This window comes from Phodopus roborovskii, unplaced genomic scaffold (assembly GCF_943737965.1).
Source record: "Phodopus roborovskii unplaced genomic scaffold, PHOROB, whole genome shotgun sequence".
NCBI lineage: Eukaryota > Metazoa > Chordata > Mammalia > Rodentia > Cricetidae > Phodopus > Phodopus roborovskii.
Genome location: NW_026126433.1, coordinates 13,212,493 through 13,236,003, shown reverse-complemented (window position 1 = coordinate 13,236,003; position 23,511 = coordinate 13,212,493). Strand labels below are relative to the sequence as shown.

Sequence of the window (23,511 nt, the reverse complement as noted above, 5' to 3'; positions counted from 1 at the left end):
ATAATTACTTCTGAGGATTGAGTGTGAAGTGCCCCATTATATTATTCAGTGAACAAAGTACATCTTTTCCAAGGAGTAAGATAATGTTTGTCTTTTATTTTTCTTCACTAAATAAAGCAAAGATTGCTTTGAGGTAAAAGAGAAGCAAGTTTGTCTTTAAATGCAGAATCACTATAAACTCACCAATGATATCATTTAAATACAATTGTCCAAAATTGTTCTAAAATTACCAACCAAACAGTCTAGCTTGATGTAATGGGGAAGAGACAATATTTTGAAAGTTTCAATAGGAAAATGGGTTTATTCACTTTCTTACCTTGTCAGCTCTATTTGCCCAAAAGCACTTAAATTTTAGTGGGACTCATTGCTGCATACTCTACACCCATCAGACATATTTTAGAACTAAACTATTTCATTGATTAGAGGGGCATTAGACCCCAAAACAATGGGGGTTCTTGCCATTGTTCTTGGTTATTCTCCAGAACTAAATAAGACCCTTATTGCTGAAGGTACTGTACACCTTGTTTCATGTCATAGGAAAATCAAGCTGGGACTTCTCTAGGAGCTTCCTGTCTGCACTCTGACTTTTGTAATGAGGGAAGATGTTAAGAAGGTTGATGGGAGAGAATGTCAGCAAAAGATTTAATCAGCTGTGATTTCCACAAACAATACTAATTTGTCAGGCAAGGTATAGACACTTATATATTAGTGGTAAGAATCAATTGATTTTAGTCTCAATTCATAAGAGGGACACCATGTCCAGAACTGTATAGTCAAAAGCTCATTGGAAGGAAGGTAATAGGGCACTCAATTCTGTTATATAGTTATACTGACTTGCATCAAATCACCTGGTAAATATGCTGTTATGCCTAGAGAGTACTTGACAAGACCTTCTCCTTCAAAACTAAGGGACTATTGTAGCAGAGGAGGTGGAAAGGAAGGAGAGAGCTAGGAAAACATGAAAAAGACTGTGAAATGCATGTTCTGAGAAATACAGTCATGGGAAACACAAATCCTCAACAACTAAAGATGACTACACTTGGTCTGTACAGAAATGGTTCTACAAACAGGCAGGGATGGGTGGAGGAAAGGTCCAGAGAGCCAAACTCATCACTACTGCAATATATTTGATGGCTGAATTTGGAGAAAGGGGCCATTGAATTCAATGGTGTGCCCATTGGTGCCCTTACTAGGCTCCAGTGGATATTCCAAATAAAGTGGTCATATAGATGGCCTGGATAAACTAAACTAAATTGGTAAGAAAACAAAACCAAGCATCATGAATCTAGGAAAAGTATAGGAGGTGAAAATAAGTTGATGAAGGGAGAGAAAAGAGAGCTGTAGATCAATTGTCTAGAATGTATTATATATACATAATTTATTATTATTATATATTTTACTATTTTAAGATTTAAACATATTTTTATCATTTTTTTCCACTCTCTCAAACCCTTCCAGGTCTGTTCTCCCTCCATACCAACCCACCATTAAGTTCTTTCTCAGAAAGCAAGTAAAACATACTAAAACAACAAAATATACCACCCCCAAAAAACCTGCATACTGTAACCAAATAAAGGGACAAAGAAAAACTGTGGAGTCCATTGTATATTGGTCAATTACCACACCTTAACATAAGGCCTGTTCCGGAGTAGTTGATAATATCCAGTGTTACTTTACTGGAAAATAAAAAACAAAACTGATTTTCCTCTCCCAGTAACTGTAAGTGGCAGTTCAGTTGTTAACCTTTACCCTAGATGCAGGGATTTCATTCATTCATTTAATAATGTTTTTAAGTTTAACAAAACTTAATGAAAATCCCATCACATCAAGTTAGGAAAATACAAATCAACTGACAGAAAAGAAACCCCCCACAAAAAAGCACATGTGGGAATTCAATAAAATACTATACTGAAAGTCATATTATATTATATTATATTATATTATATTATATTATATTATATTATATTATATGCATAGAGAACCTGGTACAGGTCCATGCAGGCGTTGTGCTTGCTGCTTCAGTCTCAATGGGTTCATAGGAGCTTTATTCATACTGATTCAGAGGGCCTGGTTTTCTAGGTGTCCTCAAACCCCTCTGGGTCTTACACTCTTTCTAAATTAACTTAATCTTTTAAAAAGTATAGAAAAGGAAATAAGATTTACTTTTTAGTCTTTGTCCAATGTACAATCTATTTTTTGCTATTACATAGTAAACACATCCACATTTTTTTGGGGGGGGGAATAACAATGAAAACAAAAATAAAAATTATACCATTTCTGATGATCTTCCTGCACATGAAGTGGCCTCTTTGGGCCTCGGACTGTTATGAGTGCATGAGTGCAATGGCCACCTGGTAGATGGTAGCATTTCACAACTTCCCTCCTCAACCTTGCCTCTTACACCCTTCTGCTCGTTCCCTGATCATTGGGGCTAGTGAAGGTTAATATTTCCTTTAATTTTGAGGGAAGTTTCCATGTGGCATAAGCAAAGATATTTGAGGAAAATGATATCTAGGAGAAATGAAACAATATAGACCTCACAAATATATGAAAAATAGCAAATCATGTCCATATACTTCATGGAAATTCATTTTCAATATGTAGTGTTTGTCAGGACTTTTAGATGCCTGACTAGAGAATTTCTTAATGCTCTTCCATTTGTCTAGAAGATTTGAAAACCTCAGACTTCATTACCTATTAGAGATATATACTGCTGGTGATTTGTAAGCATTTATTTTCTATCTTCATTTTTTTTAATAGAACCTTAGTTAATTTTTTGAATCTAATTATTTTGAATTTGAAGCAGTTTAAAATTCAAATAACATAAAGTTCTGTTTAAAAATTCCTCCTTAAAGTACAGAATATATTCCACAAATATAAACATAGAAAAATTGTTTTTCCCTCTAATTTCAGACACAGTCTCACCAGATGTTTATCCATTTAACCACTATCTCTAGGCCTAAGTGGCAGTGAACTACAAAGTGTTCAGTTTCATGTGAGTAGAACATTCCTTTCAGGAGGGAGATTGGAGACTCATGGGACTCAGGCCAGACAAAACTTTTTGTAATTCTAGGAATGCTGAACCTTGCAGAATTCATCACACCTCCCCAAAAGGGTAGGAAGCAGTTTCCAACTGCTGAGTGAGAAGATCACTGATATGTCAAGTTGCCTATGTGTTAGCTGTGTTATCCACAACTCATTTATTTGCTAAGTTAGACTTAGGTATATTTGTAACTTCGACCTGTTGTAGGTTTCCTTTTTGCCATGAGTTGAGATATGAGTTGTATCTCCCAAGGAAAGTCTTTCATGCAACATACACTGATCAAATATCATGCAGAAATATATTGCCATCCAAGGGTAAACGTATTAATCATGTGCTTTTCATTTTTCCTATTATATAACATGTTTTATCAGATAGATAAGAATAGTTCATTATTAACAATATAAAGAATCATTAAGATACTTAAATCTTTAAAATTGTCATTTTAAATATAAAATGCATATGAGAAAACATTAGTAACTCACTTGATGACAGTGATAGAAACGTGATATCTGATGGGAGATGGCATTCTGTATATGTTTCTCATACTGGTTAATAAATAAAGCACGGTTGGCCGATAGGAAAGAATGATAAGAGGGACTAGGAGACAAGGAGGAAAGAGGAAGTAGTAAGGAGGAGTCAAGATGGAGAGTCTGGAGAAAGCAGAATGCCGGCTGGCTCCCCGGTAAGAGAAATACATAGATCAGCAGAAATGGGTTAATAATTAAGGCAGAGCTAGCTGATAAGAAACTAGTACCTGACCAACAGCATCATATAAAATACAGAGTCTCTGTGTGTTAATAGGCCTGGCGCGGTGGCAGGATAAGACCAGTGGTGGGAGGAAAAACCTTACTCCTTACAGATATCCACTATTCCATTTATAAGAATAGCAATAGGATTTGTAAATATTAAGTGTAGTTTTACAATGCTAAAATGACATAGCTAATTAAGTGACATGTTCACTTATAATTTGCTCCATATAGGATTTTATCCTTCATGTGAGGGTTATTGTGTAAGGACTTAGACTCTAGTGTTAATTCTATTCATTATAACTTGTTTAATTTTATAATTTATAGAGTACACATTCTTTATTATTAAATTTAATGAAATGGCCATACGAACAAGTAAAATGCTTTATAGTATTTTATTTAAAAAGTTCCACATTAAAATGCATTTTAGTAAGCTGAGAATTTATGAAGGTCTCAGGTCACATACTGCCACTGACAGCACTCTGTCTCCTTCACGATTCATCAAAGCAAACCTTAGGCAAAGCTGATGGTATCAAAGATACCTCATCCCAGATAGATGTGTTAGTTCATATTTTAAGTTTCAGAATAAAAGATAAAAGTGGGCACATATATGCTTTATAGAATTGGTTGACTCAGAGCATAAAAAGGAATTACCCACCCATTAACCATACAAACTATAACACACATCAAACAAGAAAGTGTATTTCTGATCCTCTATATGAACAGCAACTTCTGTCCACAGCTGAGCCCTCACTCCAGACTCAATTTGAAATTTTAATGATATTTTCTCTTATAAAATACACAATTGCATAGATTCAGGCAAGCATAAAGTTACAAAAACTAGCCTAAGTCACATTTTGTAGTTGGTACAATTAACCTATCAGTCTCATATATATCAACTGTGTTACTTTCTTCCCACTTCCATTTAAAATTATACATTCAGACCATCTATATGAATGTGGAATAATTTTTAGTATTTGATTGTGTGAGTGTACCACTGTTGATATTTTGTTATTTTATTAAGTATGGTTGTATTTATCATCTTTTTTCCTTTAGAGTACATTGATTGAGCACAGCTATGCATGATCTAACTCTGTTTTAACTATGAGCACACCCTTAAAAGATAATGAAAAATAAGAACAGAGATTCTCCTCCTTCCTTCCTTCCTTCCTTCCTTTCTTTCTGAAGTAAGGTCTTACTCTGAAGCCTTGGCTGGCCTGGGCCAAGTAGACCAGTCTAGCTTAAAACTCAGAGAGATCAACATATCTCTGCCTCCTGAATGCTGAGACTAAAGGAATGTGTTACTATACTTTCTTATTAGACCATCTAACATTTTCATGGAAATTTGGGGGGAGGTGAGGATTAGCAAAAGCGTTAAAATCAGATGAGAAAAAGTCTAATATATCTTAAGAACAAGGGCTTCCTGTGACATAACCATTCTTTCTAAACAGAAATAGAAAATGAAGTAGTAACAAGCAGCCCTGGCTACATTTTGTGCTAAATATTTATCCACTATTTAGTTTAAACTGCTTTAATTATATAAATGCATCTTGTTGATAATTGTTAATAAACTTCAATTTAAATAAAAATAAATATAATTCTACATTTCCTTAGAAATATTTTAATAAGATTTTTTAGGACAGGCAATAACTGTGAAGTTACAGAGTTTACACAATTAATCACAAAGAGTATAAGACAGTTAGGTTCTAATCCAAAAGGATGGATGCACATGAAAATTAGCCAGTTTTGACAACAGATTGCAATATTCATGCATGTTATGAGATGAGGTAGTTCCAGTTCTCTTTCTCAACATTTTAGATGTGGACTTTTATATGGGTGTGTTCCTTGATTAGAGCTCACATATTCATCAATCCCATTGATTTCTTTCCATAAAGATCTTAATTTGTTCTCTTTTGGAAATTATATTTCTTATAATTCTTTCTCTGTTTCACACACATGTGAGTACAAGCACATTCACATTCATGCACTCTTTCTTTTCATAGTTTCAAAAGCACCAACCACAACAGCATGAAGAAATTCATTTATCACCAAATAAGAACCTTTTCACTAACCTTATAGAGCAGTGGTAATTTTCCTAATTTCAGGAGTGCAATTTGATTTGTTGTATTTTTTAATTTTGTAATTCTTTTAAAATCATCTGCAGTTCCATAACTCACATCGATAACATCAGCCTGAAGGAGGAAAAATATAAAGAAAAGTAAAACCTTTTAGTGAGAATAATATCAGTTACCCAGTCTTTTGTAGTGACTCAAATCTTCAAAGTCTACCAATCTCGGCCTAACTTTAACTCTCTAAATGACCAGAGATGATGCCACTTATTACAATGATGAAGCTTAATTGTCACTTCAGTTCCATGTTCACTAAAGACTGAAAAACCATCAAGACAATTTTTGTAGACTCATATTTCATGAATAATTTTAAAAATATCAAAGAATTAATATTTTAAGACCAATAAGAATCATAATAATAGTCATACCAAAAATCAGGCTTGCAATTCAACAAGTCATTATTTATTATTATTAACAATTACAAAGTCCTCTATGAATAATTGTGTAAAATTTTTCAATTTCTTTATATAAGCAGTTATTGACAATTAATTATGTCATCCCACCAAAATTATGGCATTTTAGTCTTGAAAATGTGGTACCAAATAACTACTTATGCCACAATTCAACCACACCTTACCTCTATATTCAAGTAAAATATTTATGAATATGTGAAACCCCTATCAATAGTCCTGGTTCCTGTTTTTCTTTTTGCAAAATTATGAACTACAAGACCCCCCAAAAGGCATTCCAAGCAGACAGGATGATTTTTTTCTTTTCTTTTCTTTCTCATGAATAAATTTTATTGGCTTATGGACTAAGACCTATATAACTATACTTTACTATCTACATTTAGCTCTAAAATAAATTTATTTTTCATTCTTTTTTTTATTTAGTAATTTTTCTTATTTTACATGTCAATCCTCTCATGTTCCCATAGACTGACCCTCTATCCCATCCCCCATCCACTCCCAAGGGAGGTTAAGGCCTTCCATGAGGGATCATCAAAGTCTCTCAAGTCATTTGAGGTAGGGACTAGTCCCTCCTTTGTGTCTCCCCTCACTTCATGGGGAATGGACTCCCAAAGTCTGTTCCTTCACTAGGGATACATCCGTGATCCATTGTCAGAGATCTCATAGACTTCCCAGTCCTCCTAACTAACACCCACATTCAGGGAGTCTGGGTTGGACTCTGCTGGTTTCCCAGCTATCAGTCTTGGGTCCATGAGCTCCCCCTTGTTAAGGTCAGCTGTTTCTGTGGAGTCCTCCAGCCTGTTCTTGCCGCCTTTTCTCATCATTTCTCCCTCTCTGTAACTAGATTCCAGGAGTTTGGCTTAGTGTTTAGCTGTGGGTATCTGCTTCTGCTTCCATCAGCTATTGGATGAGGTCACATATTCATCTTTTTGTGACTGGGTTACCTCACTCAGGATGGTTTCTTGCAGTTCCATCCATTTGCCCTCAAATTTCAAGATTCCATTGTGTTTTTCCACTGAGTAGTACTCCATTGCGCAAATGTACCACATTTTTTCATCCATTGTTCAGTTGAGGGACATCTAGGTTGCTTCCTGGCTCAGTTATGCTTTCTATAACTTTTGTTATTAAAATAATTATTGTTGTGGGTTCTAATGTTTATGTAATACAAAATTTATTCCTTCAAGTTACACTTGCCATAGACATGATGATGAAAGGACTCAATGAACAGAGAAATGTAGAGGGGAAATTCAGACCTCTTAGCTAAATCTAAGGTACTTCATCTGGCATTACAAAACCAGCATCCCTAGATGATCGATTTGCAAAGGATTCTGTTTCAAGAACTCGTAAGTACTATATATGATGAAAAGGCAGAAATCAGTGGACACATGCCACTCTTTGATTCCATTTTCATACCACAAAATCTGTGATTAGAGCCAGGCAATGGTGTAACTCCCAGCTGACAACTCCTCTTACTGCAATTAATGTATCCAATATAGTTTCCCACAGGCATGACTAATGGATCATCTATCTACTAGATACATTCAGATTAAGTCAAGCTGACAACATTAACCATCACTTTTAGCTATCACATTTATCAACATCTTCAAAACTTGGCTAGCACATTAAGATCCATTTCAAACCTTACCTATCAGATAAAATGTATTTCAATGTTGCACAATGTGAACTTTAACTATTTTTTTCCCAAATAATCTATGTCTGCCTCTGTTAAAATAATTCATTGGCTGTCTCTATGTGTGTGTGTGTATGTATGTATATGTATATGCACGACTATTTGTGTTTGTGTGTATATGCATAGTTTCAATTTCTACTACTCTGAAACTTCCTGTTGAGGGCACATTGCACATCATTTTCTCCAATTTATCAGCATGCCATGTCAGCTGCTGGGATTTGTACTTAATTATGCAATATCAGAAAAGCTAAGTTACACATTCAAGTGAATTTGTCAGGACCTAATTGTTTAAACCCTTCCGTTAGAATGTGTTTTCACTAAAATATTCTTCCTATTTAATATAACTTTTTGAGTTTACTGATGCTATTACTATATAAATAGTTGTTGATCTATGATCTTAAGGAACTGTTTAAATAAATGATCACATATTATTAATGAGTGTACTGCAAAAAGAAGAAAATTTGTATTTTTCATTTCAATTTAGTAAGGTATACACTAATTATTTGAGATTCAATGACAGCACCTAGAAATTGACTATTACTCTATTGGTCATATTAATGAATATATTTGTCATATTTAAAAATGGTTGAGCGAAAACATTAGAGCTACAGTGGTAGATTTTGTTCATATACACATCCAAACACACACACACACACACACACACACACACACACAAACACACACACACCCATTATCTATATAAAATGTATGGCAATTATAAAATATCAATCTTGAATATTACATTATTAGAAATTATAGATAGCTTGCATAATCCAATAAAAGTTCAATCAGTTCCTCACTTCACCTCATATAAAATACATGTCAGTGGGGGAATTTTGGCATGCAAGATATTTTATTTTATTTTCACAACAATGTTCCTCAGCACAGACGAAACTATTCAAATCTTTTTTTTAACTTAAGTATGATAATTACAATATTTACAGTATTTTAGTTCTTGATGACTTGAGGGTTTGACAAAAATGCATATAGTCTTTGAAGATGTCTCTGAGAATAATATTTCTGAAAGTCTTTCCTATTTACCTTTAAGAAAATTGAAAATCATAGCTGCAAAATATGTTGAATTATTCTGACACACATATATAATGCTATGATAAAGTACCAAGCTATTTCTTTCCACATGTGTTCATTGCTACAGTGATACTCTTCTGAATGCATTTCTACTGTCATGTTAGAAAAAAAGGTCATTCACTAGACCATCAAGGACACTCTATTTTATGCACTAAACTAGAAATGAATTCAAATCTTACATATATTTTTTGAATGAAGAACAAAGAACTTAAAACAACAACTGAAAAGAAACAACATATATTATTCCATGTTAAAATGAAATCATTTTCTAGGTTTATAACAATATTGGTCCATATTGATATAGCTGAGAAGAAATTGGACACACTACAAAAATGAATGCTTCTGGTAAAGTATTTGAGAAGAAATCAGCAATGAGATATTTTCAAAGCTTGGATTTGATACATGGTGGAATCACACTCCCTACCACAAGATTTCTGTAGTATTAATGAGATTCCCATGAGTTGAAATAGTTGTTAAAAAGTCATAGAAGCCAGAAAGCAAGTCTTCCTGTGTAGTGAGTATTCTAAAATAGTAAGATAATTAAATAAATTTTGGAACAACATGATGTATCTATGACTTGCTAAAAGTGTCCCAATTTTATTGTGAAGAAAAGTTTTCCTTAAAATGTTAAGCTTTTGTGTTGTTAATCAGACATGCTAGGGAAAAACAACAATAGCCAAAATCATACTTGAAAAAATCTATGTGTCATAAACCATATGTATTGCCCATCTCAGATATCAAGTCATTTTTTCTGCCTCTTCTGGATAAAGTGAAATTCAGAAGGAAAGGAGTGGCACAAACTCTCTGGAGTCATCTCCAGAGTCTCCAGAGCAAGATAGGTGTTTAACAACTGGATCCCACTAGTGAAGAAAAAAAAAATCATGGTGCTGTCTGCTTAAACAGCACCTTTCAGTCTGCAGAACAAAGATTCTGTGTAAAATTACATTTTCCCAAGGGTTAGTGGAAAGTGCTTGATGTATATGAATGAAGTACTGAATTCAGGTCCAGCCTGTATCCTTAGTGCTGAGAAAACAAACGATAATTTCTACAGTGTTGTGTTACTAAAGGTAGATAAATTTCTGAGCTGTAGGTTCAATGAGGGACACTGCATGAAAAAAAAAATTGGGCAAATGTCAGAAGATAACTGACATCAGCCTGTGGCCTCCACATGGGTTTTCAAAGAACAAGAGTACTCCTCCCACACAGACATCCACCACATATTTCCCTAACACACACACACCACACACACACACACACACACACACACACACACACACACATACACACTACACACACACACACAGATAACTTGAAGAATTTTTTTCTTATTAGTTACTTAATACATGTTAGAGAGAAGCAAGGTACATATTACACTAATTAAAAACAAGAACATTAAACTAATCAAAATATTTAAAATTTATTTATATCATTTATTAAATATACATCTCAAATATGCACAAAACAAATGTAAAGGAAGTATATTTCCAAAAAGAATAGCTAATTTTCTAATTTCTATTCTGTTTTATTCTCTGTAAGTCAATATTACAGTAGTTAGAAATAAATATTGAGTCTATATCAATTATCTCAAAGTTAATTTTTACAGAAATTTAAAATTATATTTAGTAGACTTAGTTATGCCAGATGGCTATATTACAATCCATTAAAATTGACAAACTATATAGTTTCTGAAAAAAAAAAAAAACAGTTGAATTTCTGATGTGCTTCCATTCCTGTTTGTGTAAAAACCATACAACAGTATAGTGTGGATTTGTAATGAAACATATATTTTGATATATACATGTACTGATGAGGATAAACAGGAATTCATCAATCATGCAGTGGCCATGGTCATCCTATTCTCTTTAGAAAGAGTATATGAAGACAACAAAACAAGGGAATGCAAAAATGGAGTGTGTGTGCATGTGTGTGTGTGTGTGTGTGTGTGTGTGTGTGTGTGTGTGTTGTGTGTGTGTGTATAAACAAAATAGCATATTAGTGGGAAGCAGGTATATGGAGATGAATGATATGTTTGTGTTTGTAATCAGAAATGAAGTGAGAAATTCCTTATGGGTCGAAGCAAGGAAAAAAATTAGACATCACATAGACCTTTTTCAGTTATAGAAAAATTTACAACTGCTAAAACCCTTTCCATAAGAGCTATTTCTATTAAAACATTCCACATGGTCATACTCTCCTAAACATTGTATAATTATTACCTTCTAAAACCTTGGTGAAAGTTCAAAGAGACAGACTCCTTGCCTTATCTTCATTTTATATCCAAGGAAATTGAAGCATCAAATTAATGACAGCAAGAGACTGAACCAAGACACAATCCCCACCTTCATATAGAAGTTGGATATTTGAGTTTTATGTTTTGCTCTGTCTCTTCACATCTGTGACATTGGATATCTTAATGACATCCCTAAATTAGGTTCAATCGGGGACATAAGGTTTTGACAAGTTTTAGTCATACCTATTCAGAAAGTCTGAAAAACCATTTAAAACAATCAAGTATAGTAACCTAGTCAGAGATGTGTCTCTTGACACTCTGTCAGTAATGGTTGTTGTTATCTGTCAATTTGAAGATTCTAGCATGACCAGGGAGATGGGTCTTTGGGGCATGCCTATTATGGAATTACCTTGATTACATTAATTGATATGGCTAGGCCCATTCCCCATTGATGGGAAGCCTAAACTCCATAGAATTAAGAGCATGAGCTGAGCACTGGCATGAATGTTTTCATGCTTCTCTGATCCCTGTTGAAGATGCAGTTTCTGTCCCTCTTGGTCTCACAGCCATATAGCCCCAAATAAACACACAGAGTCTTACATTAATGATAAACTGTTTGGGCAATGGCTCAGGATTCTTATTGTCCAGTTGTCTCTTAATTATTAACCCATAATCATTAAACTATGTATTGCCACAAGTCTGTGGCTTACCCATAACACTCTGGCATGCTGCCTCTTGGCGGCTACATTGTGTCTCCCCCTGGAAACTGTTCCCTGCCTTTCCTCTTCCCAGAATTCTCCTACTCTAGTAGCTCTGACTATACAGTTTGCCTGGCTACTGGCCAATCAGCACTTATTTATCAAATCAATAAAATATATATTAACAGCATACAGAAGGACATTCCCCATCACATGTTTATATTTCAATATAACTAGGAGATCTTGACTTACCCACCATGATAAGAGGAAAAATAGGAAATAGTTTATGAAAGTTCAAAGAAGGAAGTAACATAAAAATAACAATTTCTTTTTAAACAGTATGGTTTATATTAGCCTAGTTTCTGAAGATACAGAGGCAAATAATTTGCAAAACATTTCTTTCATGCAGTTTTATCACTACTCCTCTAAGAGCAGTTTTCCTATTGGGTAGATTCTTGGACTACCAGGGTCTCAGCTTTCTTCATTGTTACTGTGACCTTTGCTGAATAGCATAGGCAAGGCCCTTGAGAAGTATTGCTAAATTCCAAGTATGTCCTGTTATATAACTGAGATTCAATAGCTAAATTCTAAATGACTTACTCCCTGTGACCACATTAGAAAATAAGGAATAACAAATTAATAACCACAGGGTGCTTTATTGAATTAATGGTGTTTGCTAATTAAGGTAAGGATATTGAAGGAATTGGAAATTCATTTGGAAGACTTTTTCTGAAATACCATATAGTGAACATGCCATAATTTTCCTTTTAAAAGCAACTGCAAGCTGGGTGTTGGTGGTGCATGCCTTTAATCCCAGCACTTGGGAGGCAAAGGCAGGTGGATCTCTATGAGTTGATGCCAGCTTGGTCTATAGAGCTAGTTCCAGGACAGGCTCCAAAACAATACAGAGAAACCCTGTCTTGAACTTCCCCAACCCCCACCCCCAGAAAAAAAAAAAAAAAAAAAAAAAAAAAAGCAACTCCAGTGGTTTGGAATAATGCAAGAAGTGCTGTATTTTTTCACCTAACTCTCTAATTCTGAAAACATCTAAGTTTTATAATTTACTGGTAGTAGATATTACTATAAACAATTATGCTTACACATTCAGTTATTTAGAAATGAAGATATAGTTAACATTTCCAAGACAATCAGACTTATCTTTGCAAGTAATAGCCTTTAAATCAAACAAACCTCTAAAACATAGTAAAAATTTCCACCAAATCTTATGACAGCAATGGTCATTTATTATGTCATTATAAATAAGACAGGGCACCGAGATTTCTGTCTTTAATTTCAGCACACAGGGAGAGGAAAACTGATGTCAGCCAGGGTTCCATAAAGAGATCATGTCTCAAAAAAAAAAAAAAAAATCTTTAGATACAAAGGTAGTCAAATTTAAATGTACATATTTGCATATGTATACTCACTTGAATAGTGAACACATCATCTGAAACCAGAAACAGAAGGCCATATTTGCCTAAGGGATAACATGTCAAATTTTTAGATGAGAAACAGTCACATGTAGCTGTGTTCTCATTCATTTATCTTTGACTTGTATATTGTTTATGATTACTAAAACTTGGAACCCACAAAAGAAAAAAAAAAAAAAACAAGTAAAATGCTGAACAATATGATTGTCACCATTACAGAGCTGTTCCAATGCCACATTGTTATATTGGTGATATAAAAGCTTCAATAATACACTTCTGTTCTTGTCCTCCTGGCCCCCCCAGAGTTCTGCTATTTTTATCTACAACAAAAACCAAGTACAACCAAGTCCAGGCAGTTTTTTTTGTTTGTTTGTTTTGTTTTGTTTTTCTATTTTCAAGTATGGAAGAATTAAACAGAGTATGAATTATGGAAACTATTTTTAATAGTGATATTTTTTTCTCTGTAAGACTTTCCAGCTAAATATTTGACATTGTGTTCAGATTCATGTGTTAGACTACTGTGTCATGAGAGAAATACATAAAAACAAGCCATACTCATAATGCCCAATTTAATATAACAGATCACTCTGCTTTCACAAATAAAATATTTCATCTCTACATTACTTAAGTCCTCAAGTTATAGTGTTTTACATTTTATTTATAATTTCAAGGGTATTTTTCTAGTTATCAGTATTTACAGTGGTAAACAGAAATTTGGAAGATTATGTTCACACAGCATCATAAATATAATAAATCTAAATTTTAAAAATCTTATGATAACATTTTGATATTTTTTAACTTCTTTATATAAATATATGTACTTTCTTCCATATAAAAATAATTATTATTGTTAATTGATTAATTCCATGTACCAAATACTCTCATGTCTTTAGGATTTCTACCCTACAACAATCATGTAGGTTACTATCATTTTTCCCCATGACAACATGAGCAAGGCCCTAAAGTATTGGGAGACTCAATGATTCCCCATTTGTACAATTGACAGGATAGACTTGAGTTCTTCTGTCTGTGGAGTGGAGCTGTAATAAATATGTCAATAACAATATATCTTATGTTTTTCATGTGAGCCTAGCCTTTAACGGCTGAGCCATCTCTCCAGTCCATTGACATGTAAAATAAGTAAATAAAATAAAAAAGAAGAAAAAAAATAAGTTATGCACAGGCAATTTGTTGCTCAAAATAAGCCTCCCTATCACATTGTATTCCTTGGACTGTCTCTTGGGCAAAGATGAAAACTTTACAGAAGGAGAAAAAACTATATCCCCAAAATGCATGGGTCTGTGAACCCTGCATCAAATCCAGAATATAGTAGAGACGTTTATTAAATATTAATTAATTTCTTTTTTCTGAGTCAGCCTACTTTGAAGTTAGACCAAAGTAATGATTTCACAGGAATTAGCTAAAAGCCGTATTTTCTGTAGATAAAATTAATTACCTGTGGCCAAATCTCATGTCCAGTGTTTCTGTTCCTGTAATATTATTGTTGCTATTTTTATTTTAGTAAAACATAACTATCTTTTTATTCCCTGATGCTAAACACATATGTGCTAAATTATTTATATATCCATTTTAATATGTATTTTGCATCTGACAAAGCAACTCTCCACAGGACCCTTTTACTGACCTACCTGTCATTATTAAGGGGTAAACAATGTCACCTTTCTAGTACACAATGAATTACAAAGAATTTGCAAAGTGCATCATCCATCACACTGGCACTAAGTAGGTTTGCAGAGTAGATATCAGATATCTCAAATGCTCTTTAGACTGTTACCAGGAAGCACAAATTGGAAGCTTATACAAACAGTCCTATGATGAATGGGCATGACAGCTCTTCAAAGTAAAGGGGAGCTACTCCTCTGCAAATCACCTTGTCAAAATCAAAAGTTGTGGGGAGCTTCACTGGCAGCCCAAATAGAATAATTTAAAAACTTATTAATGTTACTGCCTCATAGAAATTCATGAACACAGAATGTACTCAAAATAAGAACAGACTTATATCTGAATCAGCAGCAGCCACTCAAGATTTATTCAACTTGGGGAATGGTCAGAGATACAAAAAAAATCATCTCTTCCCTATAATCTGTTCTGTATGAATTTCAATGTAACAACAAACCCATAGAACATAAATGTAGAGTGTATGCATATGTGCTGTATGCACATACAATAGCTAGGATTGTTTTTATTTTGAATATCCTAGTCATATCATTTTAGTTTTAAAATATTTCAGATACATATTTCTTCATGCATCTATTTAAGTACTATGGGTAATGAATTTGTTTTATTCACTATTAACATAGCTATTCTTAATGTTTTCTTTATAGTCACAAGACTAACTTTTTTTAAATTTAAAGTCTTCAAATAAGATTTGTTTTATTGTAACTGCATTTAGTTCCTTTGTTGGAGCTAAATATTTCAAAAAGGGACATTCTATATCTGCTCTCATCTTTGATTTTTCCTTTTTAGTAATTGGTTTGTTAATATTTTACAAACTTATTTACTAAAATTGGCAGCTTAAGTATATGTAAAATGATGAAATGATCTCAAGTAAACATTATAGACTTTGGTAAATTTCATAAATGTTCTGGAAAGATGAATTTATTATATGAAACAACAAAACTATTTCACACATATCACTGGTCAGAAAAAGATATGTACAATATTCTGAGATATCTGGAGTCAGGTCTATAAAATTTACAGTCTAACAGTATTCCAGTCATCATACAGGACCAGGTTAAAGGAATACAGCTTTTCAAGATTACCAGGAATAATAAATCATTAATATTTGCTGGGAGAAACTGAAAACCAAGCAGGTAGGAGTCCAAAGACTTACTAAATTCTTTGTGTTGTTTTGTTGTTGTACCTGGAGTTTGAGTATATTTGGGGGTGGGGAGCTGGGAAGGGATAATCAGAATGTACTAAATACAAACAGAAAAATTGAGGAAGGAGAAGATGTGTTCCTTGTAAATGTTTTGAGTCTAAGACAAAATAGATTGACTAATTTTTCATGCATTGACCTAAGCTCAGAGCTTCTTAGCCAAGGCAAAGGTGTTGACTGCTTTCTTTTGTCTTCACTGATATAAAAATATATTTCCATTATTTTCAGAAAAAGTATGTTTATCAAATCAAATGATGACTTCTATGCTAAAAGTATTGCATACATTTGACATTAAATTAAATCTAATTGGTATTAAAACTCTTTAAGTTTGCACTGGTTATATGCAATTCTGCTAAAAGGTGAGAAACAATACAAAATAGAATCCTTTTGACCATGTAGTATATATGCATTCCCTATACACCTCAGCAATCCCAAAATAAAAGTTAAATAAAAAAAATACATGTTTGCAATGTAACAAACCTTGGTTATTCTATTGTTTTAAGGGCTTTTACATAGTAGCTTTAAATTGCTTAAAAGTCCCATGTTTTCCTTGTAGTTTATTACAAATGGGACCTCCTAAAACTGAGAAGTTTCTGTAAGGCAAAGGACACAGTCAACAAGACAAAACGGCAGCCCACATAATGGAAAAAGATATTCCCCAACCCTACCTCTGAAAGATGTCTGATTTCCAAATATACAAAGAACCCAATAAGCTAGCCACCAAAATACCAGTAATCCAATTAAAACATGGGGTACAGAACTAAGTATAAAATTCTCAATACAGGCATCCAAAATGGCTGAAAGACACTTAAGAATGTGTTCAATATCCTTAGCCATCAGAGAAATGCAAATCAACACAACTCTGAGATACCATCTCACCTGTCAGAATGGCTAAAATCAAAAACACAAATTATAGTTTATGCTGGAGAATATGCAAAGAAAGGGGAACACTCCTCCACTGCTGGTGGAAGGGCAAACTTCTTCAGCCACTTTGGAAATCAGTATGGTGGTTCCTCAGGAAATTAAGAATCAGTCTATCTTAAAATCCAGGAATTCCACTCTTAGTCATATACCCAAAGAATGTACAAGTATACAACAAGGACATTTGTTCAACTATGTTCATATCAGTATTGTTTGTAATAGCCAGAACCTGGAAGCAACCTAGATGCCCCTCAACTGAAGAATGGTTAAAAAATATGGTAGATTTATACAATGGAGTATTACTCAGTGGAAAATGAACACTATGAAATCTTGAAATTCACAGGCAAATGAATGGAACTAGAGGAAGCCAATCTGAATGATGTAACCCAGTCACAAAAAGACAATACAGTATGTACTTACACATAAAAGGATATTAGACATAAAACAAAGCATTACCAGCCTACAATCCGCACCTCCAGAGAAGCTAGGAAACAAAGAGTACACTAAAAGAGACATATATGGCCTCCCAGAGAAGGGGAAAGGAACAAAATCTCCTGAGCAAATTGAGAGCATGTGGAGATGGGAGAGGGATTTAGGAGAAGGAGAAGAGGAAAAAAAAAAAGGAGGGAAGAAGAAGACAGGGACCAGGAGTATGGAGTTGATGGAAGAATAGAGGATTGCAAGAAAAGAGATAGCTTAATAGAAGGAGTCATTATAGGTTTAAAGAGAAATCTGACACTAGGGAAATGTCCAAAGATATAGTAGGATGACCCCAACAAGAATCTAAGCAATAGGGGACTGGCTATCTTAAATTCCCTTCCCCTATAATGAGACTGATGGCTACCTTGTATGCCATCCTAGCGCCTTCATTCAGTTACTGATGGAAGCAGAAGCAGAGATCTACATCTAAGCACTGAGCCAGAATCCTAGAATCCAGTCATAGAGAGGGAAGAGTGATAAGCAAAGGAGTCAAGACCATGTTGGGGAAACTCACAGAAACAACTGACCTGAACAAGGGAGATCTCCTGGACCCCAGACTGACAGCTTGGAAACCAGCATAGGATGGAACCAGGGCCCCTGCAAATGTGTGACAATTAGGAGGCCTGGGCTGTTTATGGGGCCCCTGGTAATGCAACAGAATTTATACCTAGTGTACGAATGGACTCTGGGAGCCCTCTTCTCATAGAAGGATACTCTCTCAGGCTAGACAGACAGGGGAGGGCCTACGCCCTGCCCCACATGATGTGACAGATTTTGGTGATCCCCCATTGAAGGCTTCACCCTTTCTATGAAGCAGAAGAGAGATGTGATGGGGCTTGGTGGGGGCATAGTCGAATGGGAGGGAGAGGGAACTGGGATTGATATATAAAATACAATTTTTTCTAATTTATATAAATTAAAAAGGGAACTGAAGAAGAAAAAAATACTAAAAATAAAATACAAAAAAAGATTTTAAATGTGTACATAAAAATAAAAATATATCACAACTTCATCTGCATTCAAATGGACAATTTACAATTTTAGAAAAGGACTAATATTCGAGTTAGAACAGCTACTATATAGAGAAAAATATACCATTTCTAACTTGTATACTGTGTGTACTCTGTGCCATGCATTGTTCCACAGGATTCACTTAGATTAGTTATTTTAATTTTTATGGTGGTCCTCAAGTGGAAGAATAGTGATGCTTTATACAAAGCTAAGAAGCTCAGCATCATATGACAGGAAGAGAACATTGGGTAACTACAGTGTGAGTTTAAATCACTCATTTGGGTCTAGAAATTTTGTTCTGAACTAGAATGCCAAAAGAAGTATCAAAGCTAGATAACCCTGAAAGGTGCAGGAATAATCCACACATGGCTCCCCTTCACACATTTGCCATCATGAATGCAGGAATGCTGCATTTCAAATCCAAATATGTGAATAATAACATCAATTTTCTTCTTCATTTCTTATGTGCATAAACAATCTCATAGAAATTCTTGCCATTTCTGTTTTCTCCTTATATATCAACATATTCAAATTTGCCTCTTCAATCTATAAATGAGATTCTCTTGAAATATATGGGCTGAGAAAAATGTGAATAACTCAGTTGCACCTTCAACACCTTTGAATTAAATTCGTCTAACATGTTTTCACTTTCAAAATTTGACAAGTAAAGATTCAGACACTTCCCCTCTTCCTTGATTGCTGGCACTGCTACACGGAATATATTTAATGGCTACTTTTGTATTCTGCACCTTGCCAGTTAGTTCAATTTAGATGAAAGCTGTTGTTTTCTAATTCCATTTCAGTGAAAATGACAGAGACAAATGGTCAAATTACCTGGAGAGTTCCTTTGGCAGAATAGGCTGCATATGATGAGAGAAGATCTTGGCTATGGTCTTTTCTGGCCTCTTCCCTACAAGGTTGGCCATCAGGAAAAAAGCATTGGCCAGTGCTACTCACAGTGATGGTGCCTGGAGATGGCCCAGGGAAATCCAGCAACACTGAGTAGTTCATGAGCTGTGTATCTTCTAAGCCCAATGCAGTCCAGTGAGTCTTAATCTTCTTTGAAATTTCCATGTCATCTTTACTTTTATAGAGTTGTACCAAATTTCTGAAAATAGTTAAAACGACATTTAAGAATAAAGGAAATCTTTGCAATTTAGATATATGCCTGTTCATATGTGAGCAATTATTAATAGATTTTATGGGCTGTTGAAAGACAAATGTGATAACATCTGACCTTAACAGATTTACAGAGTTGGTAGAACTGAGGTGAGTGAAAGGGATCATATTAAACCAAAGCAGGGTGGATTTATTTTTCTATTATGACTACAAGGAATTATGAATTCCAACTAGTGCTTTATGACTTGTGATTATTCTGTCAAGATTAACAAAATATGTTCATAATCAGTCCCCATACTAGATATGATGTTAATTGAGCTAGCTTTTATTATGGTTAATATGTTTACCTATAAGAATATTGAATAATCTACAATTCCTAATATTTAAAACACAGCTCTGTTCTGTCCCTCTACCACACTGAAAGTTTAAGTCTGGCTTTTAAATGCCCCTACAAGGCTCATTTGTTCGATTGCTTGTTTCTTAGAGGTACAGGATATTAAGAAACTTCAGGATTTTGGTGCCACTTATGATGGTTCTTAAAGGGGATCATCCTCATATTTTATGGCATAGCTCTTTGCTTCTTTATTGATCAAGAGATCTAAAAAAGCCATGTTTCAAATCTACCATAGAATCAAACCTTTGTGTCACCATGCCTTCCTCAACATAACTGACTCTATCCTCTGAAATTGTGAAACAAGATTAATTTCTATTTTGAATTGCTGTTGTCCCATATTTAATCACAGGGAGGGAAAGATATATAATGCATTAGCATTGAAATAACCCTTTCATTCCAATGTTGTGATTGTGGATGGCAATAAAATGGCATTAGTTTTTAATATTATTGCTCAGTTTTGAATGTCTGAATCAGTTCCCTCAAATTGGTACTTTGAAGTACAAAGTTCAAATCATGAAGTGGAAATTAGGGGGGCTGCTTAGATCACAGGTAAAAATTACTCATTAATGCTATTAGCACTCAAATTAAAGAGGTGAGATGGAAAATTACACATTTCTTACCATATAAAAGACAGAGCTAGAAGGAACCATCTGTATGGAAGCTGGTCCCTCCCAAAGATTGTAGAAACATAGATCTTTGATTTCTCAGGTCTAAAACTTAAAAAAACAAATTTCTAGTATTTGTAAATAGCCTGTTCCAGGGTATCTTGTTATAGCCACTTGGATGGACTATGATAAATATCAAATTATATATATATATATATATATATATGCCTAAATTATTCACTTCAATTACTTCTGCCACAGAGTAATGCTAATTTTTCTACCACCTGATTCCTCTAAGACATCATTAATTATGAAACATTTCATACATTTTGCTTTTTGGTAAAAGTTATGAAACAAGACCCCTCCCCCGCCTGAACTACTTGGATTGGCCCCTGATCCTGCTGCTCCTGTCTCCTGTCCCCATCGAGGGCACCCTTGGAGCTCTGATACACCCCCACCCATCCCCACCGCCAGTCTACCCCCCCTACCCTGTGCCCTACCCCACCTACGGTCCTGCCACTCTGGTTGAGCACTGGGACAGAGGGTGGAGCCAACAGTCCACCCTACTTCGGAGACTTCTCAGAACAAAGGAGACCTGACTATCCATGCAGGGCCACCTGTAATTTCCACCGGCTTGGTCTCTGACCCCGCCTCCGGGCCTCTGCTGGAGTCCCGGCCCCTCCCAGAGATCCGCCTATCTCTGCAGGTCCCAGAGTTCCGGGAGGCAAGATCCTTGAACCCCAAATCCGGGCCCCTGCCAAAGAACTAGGTCTCAGTGGGAGAGCACCAGTTTCCAGTGAGATCCCACTACCCTGCAAAACCTTCTCAAGTTCCAGCCTAGCCCTCGTCCTCTTCCACCGGGCATTGGCCAGAGCTATTGGCCAGAGCTATTGGCCAGAGGACCACTGTGAATACCTGCTGGTATCTTCTTCTGGATCCTCATCCTTGACCCCATCCCTGGATCCCTGTCTGCAGTGAAACCTCCTAGAGAGCTGAGACCACACAGAGCTACAGATATTGAATCTCAGATCCACATAAGCCCATAGGGGACGTACCATAGAGAGAGGGAAGAGACACCACCAAAACCTACTGGAAGAAGCTATGGGAAGAAGGCAATACAAGAGAACACCTAACAGAAAGACAAACATAACACCACCAGAATCTAGGGAATCTACACCAACTAGAATGGAACACAACAAAAAGCAGAGGAAGCAGAAGGGTACGACTTAAAAATCACCATCATAAAAATGATAGAGGCCCTCAAAGAAGACGTGAGAAAATCCCTTAAAGAAATGGAGGAAAAAACAAACAAAAAAGTGGAAGAAATGAACAAATTCCTTAAGGAAAGTACAGAAAGCCAAGAAAAAACAATTAACCAGGTGAAGGAAACGGTTCAAGACTTGAAAACTGAAATTGAGAAAATAAAGGCAACACAAACAGAAGGAAGGCTGGAAATTGAAAAGCTGGGCAAAAAATCAGAAACCACGGACACAAGCATAACCAATAGAATTCAAGAGATGGAAGAGAGAATCTCAGGCGCAGAAGATAAACTAGAAGAAATAGATTCATCGACCAAAAATCATAAATCCAACAAATCCTTAACACAAAACATCCAGGAAATGTGGGACACCATGAAAAGGCCAAACCTAAGAATAATAGGCATAGACGAAGGTGAGGAAGCCCAGCTCAAAGGTACTGAAAACATATTCAACAAAATCATTGAGGAAAACTTTCCAAATCTGAAGAAGGACATGCCCATGAAAGTACAAGAAGCATAACGAACCCCAAATAGGCTGGACCAAAGAATAAAGATCCCTCGACATATAATAATCAAAACACCTAGCATACAGAATAAAGAAAGAATATTAAGAGCAGCGAAGGAAAAAGGACAGGTAACATATAAAGGCAGACCTATCAAAATTACACCTGACTTCTCCATGGAAATCCTCAAGGCCAGAAGGTCCTGGATAGGTGTTCTAAAAGTATTAAGAGAACATGGATGCCAGCCTAGGCTACTATATCCAGCAAAACTCTCAATCAATATAGATGGAGAGAACAAGATATTTAATGACAAAACCAGATTTTCCCAATATGTATCTACAAATCCAGCCCTACAGAAAGTATTGGAAGGAAAACTCCAACCCAAGGAAGGTAACAATGCCCACAAAAATGTAGGCAACAGATAATCCAACTACACCAGAAACCTAGGGTGAAGCAGAACAAATATACTCACAATACCACTGCCAACAACAAACCTAAATCAAACGAGCATCAACAATCAATGGACCTTACTCACCCTCAACATTAATGGTCTTAACTCACCTTTAAAAAGACACAGGCTAACAGAATGGATACGAAGACAGAATCCATCCTTCTGCTGCATACAAGAAATACATCTTAGCTCCAAAGAAAGACATTACCTCAGGGTAAAGGGTTGGGAAAAGATTTTCCAATCAAATGGAAATAAGAAGCAAGCAGGCATAGCTATCCTAATATCTAACAAGTTAGACTTCAAACCAAAATTAGTCAAAAGAGATGAAGACGGTCATTTTATATTCATCTCAGGAGAAATCCATCAACACAAAGTCTCAATTCTGAACATCTATGCCCCTAATAC

At 35.2% G+C, this 23,511-nt stretch overlaps 1 protein-coding gene across 1 annotated transcript in view; it reads right to left on the bottom strand.

Annotated features, from left to right (window-relative positions):
• The window catches only part of Naaladl2 (N-acetylated alpha-linked acidic dipeptidase like 2), a 659,654-nt gene that overhangs the window by 513,200 nt on the left and 122,943 nt on the right, over nt 1–23,511 (bottom strand). The window contains exons 3-4 of the mRNA XM_051185714.1: nt 19,611–19,884; nt 5,862–5,981 (exon numbers count right to left, since the gene is read on the bottom strand). Coding sequence (XP_051041671.1) covers nt 5,862–5,981; nt 19,611–19,884 — 394 coding nt within the window. The remainder of the gene's footprint in view (nt 1–5,861; nt 5,982–19,610; nt 19,885–23,511) is intronic.